General features: G+C 40.4%; 1 protein-coding gene across 1 annotated transcript in view; it reads right to left on the reverse strand.

The window, feature by feature from the left end:
- Positions 1-11,125, reverse strand: part of wu:fb13g09 (ATP-binding cassette sub-family C member 5) — a 30,523-nt gene extending 19,398 nt beyond the window's left edge. Inside the window, exons 1-7 of the mRNA XM_065958836.1 lie at positions 10,820-11,125; positions 8,621-8,797; positions 7,974-8,129; positions 3,470-3,617; positions 2,229-2,462; positions 1,762-1,935; positions 1,075-1,222 (exon numbers count right to left, since the gene is read on the reverse strand). Coding sequence (XP_065814908.1) covers positions 1,075-1,222; positions 1,762-1,935; positions 2,229-2,462; positions 3,470-3,617; positions 7,974-8,129; positions 8,621-8,797; positions 10,820-10,821 — 1,039 coding nt within the window. The 5' untranslated portion in view covers positions 10,822-11,125. The remainder of the gene's footprint in view (positions 1-1,074; positions 1,223-1,761; positions 1,936-2,228; positions 2,463-3,469; positions 3,618-7,973; positions 8,130-8,620; positions 8,798-10,819) is intronic.
- Positions 11,126-14,042: the final 2,917 nt, after the last annotated feature.

Raw genomic sequence — 14,042 nt, forward strand, 5'->3', positions numbered from 1 at the left:
TCCAGTGAACAACCAATCAACAACAGCGTAAGAGTCAGTAACCAACACACACGGAGAGTGGACAAAAATAGATACCAGAGGGAGCACAAGGGGCCCCACGTCCATAAATGGTATGAAAAGAGGCTTCAGAACCTGCTGAACCTTGATAACTGTCCAAGTGTAATGCCCAAATTATCACCCCCCCTTTCTGTACATTTCTATGTCTTGAATGCACACCCTAGCTGCTTTGTTCACCCAGTTCATCGGGTGCAAATACTGGAATAAAAAGGCATGTGCATCTTTCATTCAGCCCGGGCAGAATGTGTGTGAAATAAAAGGACTCCCTCCTCCTTGTACATGTTACTCTCCATGGGACTTTTCTCTGTATGGTATGTGTGTTTCCGCTTAGACTACAAAGCTTAAGCTGCACGCCACAGGGCAAAAAAACATGTGATCGTCAATTAAACAACAACAGTAATTGAAGGGGAATGACACTGTAACTCTCAGGACTTATTGGCCATCGAGCTGAATCCCAATTAATTATCATTATAAAAGGTAATCAAAGGGCAGCAGTGAGAACGAGCATCGCCTGGCTAATTTGAAGAACGATTAAGAGGGGAAAATGATCCTTATCCACAACTTACAGATAAGCCCTCATGAGAAAAAGCCATCACTAATTCATGGGTAAGTAGAGCAGCCTTGACAGGCATTCGAGGTATCATAATGCCCTAAACACCTGGCAAATTAACTTTGAAGCCAAAGGATTCATCGGTCCTGATTACACAACGGTACAGGGAAATACTTTAACAGAGCAAGCTAATGAAAATGGATTTTAGGGTCGAGGGTTATCTTGCCAGTTTACGAAGAGGATAAGTCTAATTTAAGGTGATAAACCGACCAGTTTGGAGCTAATTTGCAACAATGACAGAATTTTAAATGAAGTGACCATTTATTCTGATTGATCTGTGAATTAAAAGATTACTAAAATCATAAAATTGCAACAAAAAAAAAAGTGTCTCACTAAAACTAGCCAGCCCTTGAAAACAAGCCTGAAGTGAGCACTTTAATTGTAAAAGCTACTTTGCTGCCACTCACTGTGAATATTCTGAGCAAAGGCGTCTTCCCAACAATACATCTTGATGAACTTTATGCAGCCCAAGATCTCGTTCATCAGCCTCACGCGTCGGTCAGTCACCACCACGCACTTCTTGCGGAAATATGCTGTCAATCTCGAGGCGAGCATCTGACCAGACGGGGGGACAGAGAGGAAATGATGACAAGAGAAATAAGTGGCAGGGGAGGAAATGAAAGCAGACACAATCACATTAGCTTTGCTGCAGAGCTGTCTGGGGGAGCAGAGTGATAAATGCCTCTCACATCAACAGCAGGGTCTCTGGCTGTCAGGCTCCAACTTGGACTGAGTGTAATTTGAAAATAACAGCTTCAAAGTTGACAGGAGATTGATGGACGAAGAGCTGTGACGCTTTCTAAAAAAAGTGCTGAATGTTTTGTTCAAAGTTTCTAAAGTGATGCAGTGTCATGTCTTCGTCTAACTACATTAAAAAAAATCATAGCCAAGAAAACAATGACTCAACACTAAGGGAATATATATTAACTTTGGGTTAAACTTTTAGAAATAGCTCCAACGAAATTGCTTGGAACAGCAATTAAGAAATTAAATTACTTGTCACTGTCATTCCTTGGAATGAGACTGTAATTAAAGTATGAATTGTTGTTACAATTTTCTTTATGTTAAAAACAATTACAGTTGTGGAGACGTACCATGACAGGGTAGAAAAGGATGAAAACGGCCGACCCTATTAGAGCAGTGGGGCCCAGGAAGTATGCAGTGTAGGACAGACCCAGTATCCCCACCAGGGGCCCCCCAGCCAGCAGGCAGCCCACTGATACCGCTTCATGCAGCCGCTGGCCATCACTGGAGCAGATGTTGATCAGCTGGGAAGAGAAAGAGTGATGGAGGATGTAGATATACTAAGATATAAACCTCACCTCTAATACTATACAAGCAAATTATAGTTGTTTACTTGTTGGGCAATGATTCTTCTTCGTCTGTGTCAGGACTTATCTAACAGCCTCTTTTCCCTCAGGCTATGAGATTTGTCTAGATCTAAGCAAATACGGTGTAAGAGCAAGAATTAAATCCATCTCATGCATCTTCATAAGGTGCCCTGCAGCAAGGGATGTTTAGTTAATTTAGGGTCAAGTCCCCCAATTGGGTTACATATTACCTCTCCTGGACCGATGTCTTTAGTGCTGCGTAGGCGGAGGATCTTATTGAAGGCAAAAGTGAGAGCTGCCCCTCGAAGGCGTGCAGCAGTGCGGTAGTTGACGGCCCACATGAGCGCCAGAGACCAGGAGCGCATCAACTCCATGAGGAAGATCCCGGCTACCAGAGACAGGCCGTACAGCACGTGGCTCACCGAGCTCTGGGAATACTCCAGCAGAGCTCGCACCAGGAGAGCCTGAGGACGAACAGAGGAGAGAGGAGAGAGAGTGGAGAAGAAAGTTAAGCAAAAGCAGTGTAGGGATGGTAACAGAAACAAAATAGCTGAAAAATAACACAAGCAGTAACATGGGGGAGAGGAAGTGCGACAGGAAAAAGAGAAGAAGATGAAAGGGGGAAGGGATTCAGGAAATATCAAACATAGAGATTAGAAGAGCAGTGGCAATTTGAAAAATGGGAGAAACATATGACTTAAGGAAGAAAAAGGAGGAGAAGAAACAGAAGAATGAGCAGAAGAAGAAGGTGAAGGGAATATCTATAACCACCAGATTAGAGATAATGTGAGAAAATAGCATAAGTAATACTATACAGAGTGGTTAAACAAGCCTGATGGGAATGACCTGAAAGACTTGAAACCACATGCTTTGAGTTGATGATGTAAAATAAGATCAACTAAAGGCTGAACAGTACAGCTTTCCCAGTGAAAGTACTCAATGTGAGACACATGTGTCCTTGTGTAAGAACTAAATCCAGTTAATGCTATTAGTGTTGGTTGGCAGCAAGTACACAGTCCACACATAACATCACATGGATATACACAGTGCTAGGAACAATAACAACGACTCAGGAATATCATAAACTAAACAAGTTCAAACGTAATAAGCGTTTGGCTTAAGGGGAAGATAAGAAAAAAATGAATTAGTTTATAAAAATGAATCTCTTCATGTATTTTTTTGGAAGATCAAAAAAACATATCAGCTAACGTCTAGACCAAAATGGGACTGGGTACAAATCACATCATCTACGGTGTTAATTTGGGTTTCGTGATCCAAGGCTTGGTAATCTCCTAGGATGGATCCATTTCAATTTTGTGTCAGACCAGCGTGACACTAGATAAAGAGATTTTCTGAGAATACATGCAGACTTTGGACTCAAAAACCAGCGACCATGCTGAGAGGCCAATTAGCCAAATCAGCAGAATTAGGATAATAATAAAGAAAAGGGAGGATTTAGGACGGTACTCACCGGCCCAACGAAGCCTGCCACCATTGTTAGGAGGAGGGAAAAGACGGCCACCAACATGCGGGTTTGGCAGAACCTCCAGAAGACTCTTGTCAGCGAAGCCTCTTCTCTCCCTCGTCTTTTGAGCTCATCATGCCACAAAGTTTCGAGCCTTGAGGCAGAGAATCAGAAGACATTTAAATTAAATTTGCTGAATGACCAGCCTCAAAAGTTCCTCTGTTTTTGCCCAGCTTGCACCACACCACCATGAATGCTATGCAATGTATTGTTTTAGTCCCAATTAAGAGTATGTAAAAGTTGGCATTTCAGAAGGGCAAACTGTCATGAGGGGAAAGAAACTTGCATTATTATTCCTAAAACTGTAGAGCTGCACATTGAATTAATCAGCCTGCCAAATGGCACAATGGGGGATATATATATATATATATATATATATATATGCAGTTTGGCAGGGAATCATGGCAGCTGAACAACACAAGAGAAAAAATGAGGCAGTTTGGCTAATAATATTGTAAAGGTGACCTACAATATACATCATGAATGATGTATTACATAATTAGACCGCAAAAGGTATTAAATCAGATGTATAAAGAGGTGCTAATGCCCTTTATTGCTGTATAATGCCCATGAAAGATAGTAAAATATCATGTTGGCCGAATGTTTCAATGCTAATGACTCCGTAATGCAGCAGAAGAGCAGCTGCAGAAAGTCATTTATGTCCTAACGACTTTATTAAAAACGTATCAGGGAGGACAGACAGAACATTAAACCCTCACACTGATTGATTTTTTACTTCTGAAAGTCAAATGGTTTTCAATCGAAGAAATATAATCATTTGCAACCCAAAAACAGGAAAGAGCACATGACGGGATAATGGAAATGAGACTTCAATGCAACTATTACATTTTGTTGTTCTAAATCCGATCAATGGGCAAAACTAATACGTTTGAACACAGTAGAATACGTAAAGAGATTTATCTTCTATAATACGTCCCATTGATGGTTAATATTAATATAATTGTTCCAAGGTTCTGTTTATTTATAGCTCTTATAATCCCATTAAAGACCCTATCAAAGACTAAAACAATCCTTGATCAAACAGCAGATCTCTGGATGTGAGCATGGTCACAAACATTTATCCAAACAGAAAGCACCCAGGAAGCAGTGTGGGACCGAAGGAGAAATAATTGGCTTTTAAACACAGCTGAAATGTTCCTACCAGCCATCATTTAAGTTTGCCAAATGGCAAGCGAAGCTGAGGTTTTTGGCCAGGGCTTCGCATTCAAGTTTCGCACCTCACTGAGCACCAACAAGTGTCAACTCTCCCAGGGTGCTTTTCGCATTCCCCCCTCACACCGTCATCTCTGCTTTGCATGCTGGTTGCATAACTGTTCCTGCTATGTAAACACAAAATAAAGACCGCCCGTCTCCGGAGGGTATGCTGCTTACCCTCAGTGTGCTATTTAGCAAACAAAAAAGCAGAAGTACTAAACCGACAGGCCCTGAGCCAGAGAGCCTTTACAGAGAACAGGTTATTTACAACCTGCACAGTTTTTACAAGTTAAAAGTAGACTTCCTCAAATGGTGACCCTTCTCTTTACTGCCGAATCATTGTGCCATGACAGCACGTGAGCAATGGGAATAGAATTGGTTTTCTTTGTCAGCACGTGGTAGAAGCTAAATACCCTCTAATATCCTTATTGTAAGTCTATTGTTCACTCAAAGACTTAGTGCATTTCAACAGGGCATTTCTCAAGCTGTGTTTGGCAGGAAGCAATGACTTTTATCTCGCAGTCAATCTGATGCAGCCTAGCTCAAGTCAATGACAGCTAATGAGTGTGACAGGAGACACAGTGTATCCCAGGTAGAGGAGTTAATGACATAACCACCCAAGTCAGGCACTAACTCTCACTGTAATCTCTAATCCATGCTATTCTTAGCAGCCTCCCATCCAGGCACAATGTCCCTGTGTTGGTAAAGAGAGACGGGATATTCATCAATAAAGTCACACCGCACAGACTCAAAACACACACAGTATGGAAACACAAAACCCTGAAAGGTTGCTAACATGGCAGGGAATTACAGATTTCTGCCTACGCCAGCGTCTGGTTTTCTTATTGTCCGCAGTTTGTTTGACAATTTCCACATCCATCTGGTCTGCTTTCACTGCATATACTGCAAAGCAAAAAGGTTTCTCAGTTCAAAAAAGAAACAATTCCAGCGACCCCCACAGTGTGAGAGTGAAGCACAATGTCCAGATCAGTTCACCTGAGCACATCCAAAAACAACAAGCTCCACTGGGTGCCTGAAACAAAAAAACATGACTTTTTCACCCTGATGGATCATTCTGTGTTTCCTGAGATCAGTTCACATGAACAACAGTATTTTCTTTATCGGACAACACTTTTTTCATATCAAGTGGGAAAGCATCACGTACAAAAAGTCCTCCACTTCTGAGAACAGAAAGACATTCCCTCAAAGTGATAATAAACATTATTCTTTCTCCGACTACACTTGGTGCAAAATGCTAATCTTGCAAAAATGTCACGAATATAAACCTGTACAACACATACCTTTTTTAATACAGACAGGAAATTTCAGGAATCATTACTCAAACAGGAGAATATACTGAATTTGATTGAAGTAAGTTTTTTTCTTACCACTTTTGCTGCTTTGCTAAACTGCTTTGCTAAAGTGCTCATGATGGATTAAGCCGGGTCTTTGTAATATAGGATTAAGTAAGGTCTTTTTACCTGCTTTTTGTAACATAACAATGAGTAAGGTCTTTTTACCTGCTTTTTGTAAAGTGTCTCGAGATAACACTTGTTATGAGTTGACGCTATACAAATAAAATTGATTGATTGATTGAGTTGCCATGTGTGTAAAGCACGGACTAGCAAATCCAGAATGAAGCGTAAGAGTCCATGTTCATGGTTAATGTGTTGACGAGTCATGTCAATTACAGTAAAGGTGTGGCTTAACGATGTGATAAAAATAATGGTGCAATTTATTTGTCTTACAATGGAAGTCTATGCCACCTAATAATAAGCTGTATCAGGCTTTAGATAGTTGTAGAACTTGTTCGTCTAATCACCGGTTTTGTTAGTAGCAAAAAAAAGAACAAAATGTTTCAGGAGAATTATCCTTTGAGATGCAACAACCTGCATCTCAACATGATCTTAAACTGAAAAGCAATCAGTCAAATAATGAATGAACACTGGAGACATTGCACGTCATTCATTTTGTTTACTACAATGGCGGCGAGAGCAACACATGGAGCTGCCATTAACTGTGCTGTATTCAGAGCCCAGAGAGATATCGCTGAGATCAAGAACTACAAATCCCACAAATGTAAGTTGAAAAATTGGACATCTATCTCAAAAGTCCCAGTTTCTACTTCACACAATTAGCCAGTACATTAAAGCATAAAGCATGCGTCGGTAATGTGGAACCATCAATCAAAGGCCCATTATTCATATCTGACCTTTATTTCATAAATAATACAACCATACAGTAAAAGTCATCTTCTCAGCATTTAAGTTTTTCAGTAAAAAAAAAAGAAAAAGCAACACCTGCTAATGACACACGAGTTAGTCAAGGTCAGTCTTGTTATTTTTTTACATTTGTCCCTCATCATCTGGATCAGAAGTTGTAAAACGTATCATTTGGAATTCCATCCTCCGTGTTTCAATTGAACCCAGCATTAGATCAGTAATCTTAACAAAAGTAAGCAGCATGGCTCCAGAGAGCCACAATAACACAACAGTGTGACAACAGTGTTCTCTCTTGTTACAAAGCCTTGAGCCCAGCGGCTACACCAAAAGTGCCGACACAGAAACTTTCTCACAGGCAACAAAAATTTTCATTCTCTTTACGCTGAAAGCTCCAGAAGACTATTCTATCTGACGTGGTAGAGTAGGTTTGGGTCAAAAGGGGTATTTCAGCATATTCTGGCCCAATTTTGGCCCAGGGAGGCTATAGTCTTATAAGCGGGTGGCCTGGGATCAAGTCCGATCTGTGGCTCCTTTTCCACATGTCATTTTCCAACTCTCTCCTTCGATTTCCTACTCGACCAAGTGTCCTGTCTACATAAAGGCAAAAGCTAAAAAAAAAATCAATCAATCAGCTGCCCTGTTTAAACACTACTGTAAGCTATTGTCTAGCTAAAGGTTATAGAACATCGTGTTTTAAATCGCCTGATACCCCGACAAATTATTTGGCTGAACGTTCAGGAAACAGTGAAATTATTTTTGCCACAGGTCAAAAATGTACACAACTTGAAACCTGGTACACAACACATCACATTTCCCCTTTTGCAAATCAAATACAAGATTCCCCCCCAGAGCAGACCTGAATATGATAAAAGGGGTTTAACCTCTCCTTTCTATTTTTGTTATGTCTCACATATACTGCAGTTTTCTGGTAATACTGTGTTTAAGCTCCAAATGTAATTTTCCCAACACCACATCAGTTGCTCTCATACGATAAACCCCAGCAGTGACCTCACCTTTGGCAGTTGATTTCAGAAGCTTCGTGGCAAGACAGTCCCCAAACATCATCTATAGACAAGCTGGACGTCCTGTAGGCTTTCAGTGCCAGCGGGGAGAGCCAGTGAAGAGTCATAAATGAGAAGAGGCCGGCATTATCGACTGGGTGCTGGTGCCTAGAATAGAGAATAAGACGTGAAAATGGGTGAGATGTCTACGAGTGCGGGCATACACAGAGGTGCTATGTTGGGGGGGCGGGGGGGTCCACTAAGGCAGATGAAAGAAGAAACGGCGTCTTTGCTAGAGTCGATGAAAGATGAATGACGCCCGCAATGTTTGAACAGTAATTTGCACGCTCTGAACAGAAATCTGACAGAGCAGCGAAGTGGGAAAAAAAGTTCAGGGGCAGTTTATCAGGCGGCATGTGTTCAAACACAGAGCTGTCTGTCGCTGGGGGATAAGTTCACACCCCTTATCATAGCCTCCTGCTATAGCCTCATGCTCTCAGCACACAGCAAACACAACAAATTTGAACTTCTGTAAGAACGTGTGCTATAATTGGTATCTTCCTGTCAATTTGCCAGCCTAAAACTGTCTGTACATGTCTGCATTTATCTGGCTCACACTAAGAGAGACCCCACTTGAACTTAAATACGGTCTTGTTTACTTGTGTGTTATCCTGAAGGGCTTCAGAAGCTGCAGGCTTTGCCGGTAGCGGCCTCTTCTCTTTGGCCCCCTCTCGCCTGATTCCTCCTCCTCGATCTCTGGAAGAGGCTGCGGGGAGGACAGAGGCAGGCCCTCCACACGCCCTGCTGCTTCCAAGGCATCAGGAAACATGGCAGACCTTGAACGAAGGGGAGGAAAGCACAACATTTATTGATAAATCACAAGCCACAGGTGCAAATATATAACACAAAGACACCCTTTAAGAGACGATAAAAAACATGCACGTTATGCTTTTGAAAGAGGTAAAAGTGAAAACTGCTGCAACACTTTTTTTTTTGTTAATTTCTTATAAATACTTTACAAAGCTTTCTTGATTATTCAAGTGTTAATGTGGTCTGTAAACTTCTGCAAAACTGAACGAGATGCTCATCACAATTTTCAGAGGGCTCAAAGTAATGCACTTTTGCTCCAACCAATGCAACAATACAAAGATTTCAATTTTACCACGGTATGTGCCAATCAAATCCCTTCCTATAATAAGAGCCAAAAAAAAAGTCTTAACATCTAAGAAGCCAGAACTTGTGAAAACTTCAGCTAAATTATCTGCAGTAAAAAGGAGGACTAAAACTCATGTCCTGCCTGCTTTATCTTCCTTCAACGCTAGGAACTATCAGCGAAGAGCCATGTTTTGCTGTATCACCCTCTGAGACGCAGATAGACTTGAGAAATCACCTTGCATCAGAGGTCGTGGCCCCTCGCTGGCATACAACTAAAGTGCTTATCTATTTAAAGACAACCTGCCAGCCGCCCCAAGAGCTCTGGTGCAGACATCTGAGCTGCCTGTGTGTCTCTGCACTGTCACTGATCCCCGCTACAGCGAAGCTTTGTGACAACAAGGTCAACCAGGACTCTGTGCAGGTTGCAAATTGACTGTCCAGAGAGTGTGGTCAATAATGAGAGTCAATATAGACAACACAGTCACGCAGCAGGGGCACAAACAGAGTCATATAACAGAAATGTACAGAGTATGTTCCGCTAGAAGTTCACGGGCACAAACAGTTAATTTATGTATCTATATAACAATGTGATAGGAGCCGTATCACCACAAATACATTTTTGTTGTTGTTTTTGTAAACGCTGCTGTTTAGGATTGCTGCTAACGTTCGTTGTGTCCTTGTATAAAATGATAATAAAGATTCTACCTATCTATCTAAATGCTGAGTTAAAAAAAAAAAAAAATCAAGCATGAAAAGAGGTTTTGTGCTCCTTCTGCAGCCCTCAATGCCTGTGTCATGTGAAGTTTGACATATGGCTGTGAACTGACAGACTGCAAATCATGCATGGCAGAGATGAACTTGTATTCCTGCATCGTATGGATAACATACCTGCAAGATCTGTCTAGTTTAAATAGGCTACACTTTCATTTTAAACTGATAGGAAGGGTTACACAACTTCACATGCTAATAAGTCTTGACATGTTCGTCATGTCTAGACATGTTTGTGGAGTCAGGACACAGAAAACAGATATGAAAAATGAAGTCAGAACAATTATAATCAAACTGTCCCCTTTTTTTTGGCAAAAGTATACTCCAAAGTTTACTTTTCAAGTTCAAGTTATGTTTATTAGTCAAATGCACAACATAACAGGCAAAGCAGTCATAGCTGGCAATGAAATTTTTGTGTTCCAAGCTCTCCTTAACAATGCAAAAATAATAAAATAGTATAGAAGATAAGAGCAACAATGTACAGCGCAATTAAGAACCAAAAAATTAAATAAAACTAGAATGTATGTACAGTGTATATATGTAAATATGTATGTTTAGAATATATATATACATATAACAATAAAAAAAGTAAAGTGGTAAGCGGTCCAAAATGCAGCTGGGTGTTTTGTTTATGGTGATATATTATTAGCCCAGTGTTTCCATAGAATACAAAACATGATGTATGAAGCCTCTTTAAACACACTTTTTGAATACACACATTTTATAGATTTAAGAAATATCCTTTAGGCTGGTGAATAATTAAATAAAAGTTTCCTGCCCAACACAAATGTAGACCTGCTGTGTTATAATCACGACCACCATAGCACTATCATTTCATTCCTTTTCACTTTGGTTGTAAAGAGTAATATAATACAGTTACCACGAAGCAGTACTGTGTTAGTGTAATGACTGACTTTCATTCATAATACACTTACATTCAACCGGCCTCAGCAGCAGTGCAGCTCTCAAATGTTGTGTTTATGAGCAGGAAATGCAGAAGATGAAGATGAAGATGCAGTTGACCATGTTGTCTCTCAGTCTAACTTCATGTCATCTAAACAAGTTTCTCACAATCCCGCGGACACGTCTCGTCGCGGTCCTGCGCGGAGGAGATGAAGACATGAGCAGGAAACACACGGTGAAGTTGACGGCTCACCTCACGTGTACAATGTACGTGACGCTTCCTCCCGGCAGCGTCTGAGAGGCTCCGGTTCGCCGTCACACCAAAAGGCACCCTACAGGGAGAGGAATTCCCGATATCACTTTGACGTCATAGCGGCTCCGCCAACCGGATGCGGTGCTGAATGGTCACCGTAGAAACGGGTACAGAAAACGAGGAAGAACACGTTCCAGACAGGGGGCGTGTCCTTCTCTGTGTCCACTTGGGGAGGAGAAATGCACTCATCAAAAGACTAATGCGCTTCAAAGAGATGGGGGTGACTAGGTGGAAGGTAACAAAAGTGTTATAAACACATATTTGTAAAGGAGTAATAAAAAAAAAATCATTAAAAAAATGTTTGTATAGCAACCAACCTGTAAGGCCCTGGCTACATAACAACCTAATGTAGCCTATTATCCCATTGCCCTGTCATTTCACTGTCTACAAATGCCTGATGTTTTTTTTTTACTATACATTTTTAGAAGACGTTTCTATCTGTTGGCCTGTGAAAATTATTTTTAAATACTGATACCTTTATAAAGCGTCCTTGTTTCAACTGTCTAGTTCCATTTATGTACATAGAGGCTATAGGTCATGTAAACAAAGGGGGAAACGCCTCGGTACTCATGCCTGAGCCATGAAGTTGATCTTTGTTTTGACGTTTAAAGATTGAACACTTTACAATCTCGACAAAAACAGCAGATAATAAAGATATAGCTTGTCCTTTGTGCTTGTATTGTTCTAGTTGGGGACATTTGGTGGATTCAGATGAGAGTCATAGTACAATTACGCTCGTCAGAATCATGTATGATAATCTTATCGAATTTGTAAGTTTATTAACACTTATGGAGTAAGCTTCAGGTAGTAGCAACATGTTCTATTATCAATTGTTAAATCTTTGAAACCTCAGACAGTTTTGTAGTTTGATGTTTGCAGGATAAATGTGCATCTGTCTGTTGGACCTTTAGGTCAACACACAGGCATTCATGGTCTATAATGTAATGCATGTGTATCATTTATTATCTTTAAAGCAGATTCCACAATGGAATAATGCATTATAGAATCGGCTTTATATAACATATATCAAAAAAAATTATTATAGACGAATCAACAGATTTAAAAAATGAATCCATGAATTATTTAATCAAAGGAATATAAGAAAACTATGAAGAACCACAGCTAGGCTCTAAGTATACTTTATTACCCAGAGGGGCAATTTGCTTTACAGCCAGCAGTCAATATAAAAAAACTGAAATACACACAATAAACACTAAAATACACACATGAGGGGGGGGGGAGGATTTACATGATAGTGTTTAGGAGACCAATGGTACCAGGGACAAATTAATTAGTAAATCTGTTAGTCCTGCTGTGCAAAGTATATCAGCTATCTGTTTTATTGTAGAACCATACATTTTACTTATAAAGTTGCTAATTAATTTTTAGGTTGATAAATAGACTCATTAGTATCATTTGGAGTTAACACATATGCACATGTAACAAGAAAATGAAGTGTTCCTTTCTTTTGAGTAACAAATCAGTTATTCAGCTTCTTGTAGCAGCTCTTGTTGTGATGGCCTCTAGAATTACAAAGGTGTGTCGAGTTTCTAACATTTGAACTATTCTGTGTCACTCTGCTGCCCGAGGCTCAGAGGAGTTAGTTTGTAGAAGTGTCGGCTGAATAGTAAACACTCTCCACAGTGACTGAGAGCTGTCCCCATATGTAATGATAAACACCTTAAGCAAAGGGAATAACATCTACACCGACAACCTCCTAATGGTCCACAGCAGTCAAGCTATGACACTTTATAGGTCTCAGTTGTGCAAAGTAGAACAGCATCAGATATAAAGCATGTACTAAAAAAATATTTATCTGCTTAGTATCCAGCACACGTAGAGTCAGTGTGGCTTGTTTAAACATTTAGCAACTTCTCACTGTTTGGAGAAAGAATTGAAGAAATACAGGCTTCACCCAGAAACTATTTTAAAAGCTCACATTGTGATTCAAGAGTAAAACCATTTATAATACAAAATAATAGGTCTCAGGGTTGTTACCACAGCAACAATAAAGTCATCCTGGAAAATACAGGTACATACTGCAGCATTGAAGAGACATCCCGTTTGTCTTGCAGAGAGTACGATGTTAGAGGGAAAGGTTCTCCCTGAGGTGACTCGGCTGCAGCTGCTCCAGATCCCAACAAAAAAAATCCCTTCTGGTTCCGACTAAAGAGTTACCTTTTTTTTTTCAAATGAATTGTCATGATTATCACAATGACCACATAGATCTCTTAAACCTGTTTTTCATCTTATTTAATAACAGAGGACAAAAGTGTTGAATTTGGAATGTACCACCCAAATAATTCATGCTCTCTTCATTCAGAATATACATCATTTATGATGTTTCACTGTGTTCCTGAGATAATCAGTTCAAAACATTATGCAGTTTTAAATGTTTGTTTGTTTAAAGAGGTCATATGATGCCCTTTTGGGGGTTCGTATATTTAATCTATGTACCTACTTTTGTACGTTCACAATAGCTAAAGTTTGAAAAAAGTGTCTGTTTTCATGTACTGCTCCTCCTTGCTCCCTCGCGGCTCTGAGTCCGTCAGCTGCATGCAGCTAATGCTACAGCTAACAGGAGGACGTAGGAGAAGCCACGTTTCTGCGGACTTTGAATTTTTGCACATAGATGTGCCTAAACATGCACAGGACACTTGGAAAACACACTAAAGAGCATATAAAACCAGAAAAAAGCATAATATGGGCCCTTTAAATGACTGTGGATGTGGCTCAGTTGGTAGACTCTGTTGTTTATCAACCAGGAGGTCGAGAGTTCAATTCCTCACCTCCTGCTCCAACATGCCTGATGTGTCCTTGAGCGAGACACTTTCCCCACTGCTTCATTGGCGGCATGTGAATGCGGCTAGTTATTTTTGATGGTCACTTTCTGCCGTCAGTGTGTGAATGGGTGTGAACAGTAGGGGTGACATGTGCTGTCA

This window comes from Labrus bergylta, chromosome 9 (genome assembly GCF_963930695.1).
Source record: "Labrus bergylta chromosome 9, fLabBer1.1, whole genome shotgun sequence".
Classification (NCBI taxonomy): Eukaryota; Metazoa; Chordata; class Actinopteri; order Labriformes; family Labridae; genus Labrus; species Labrus bergylta.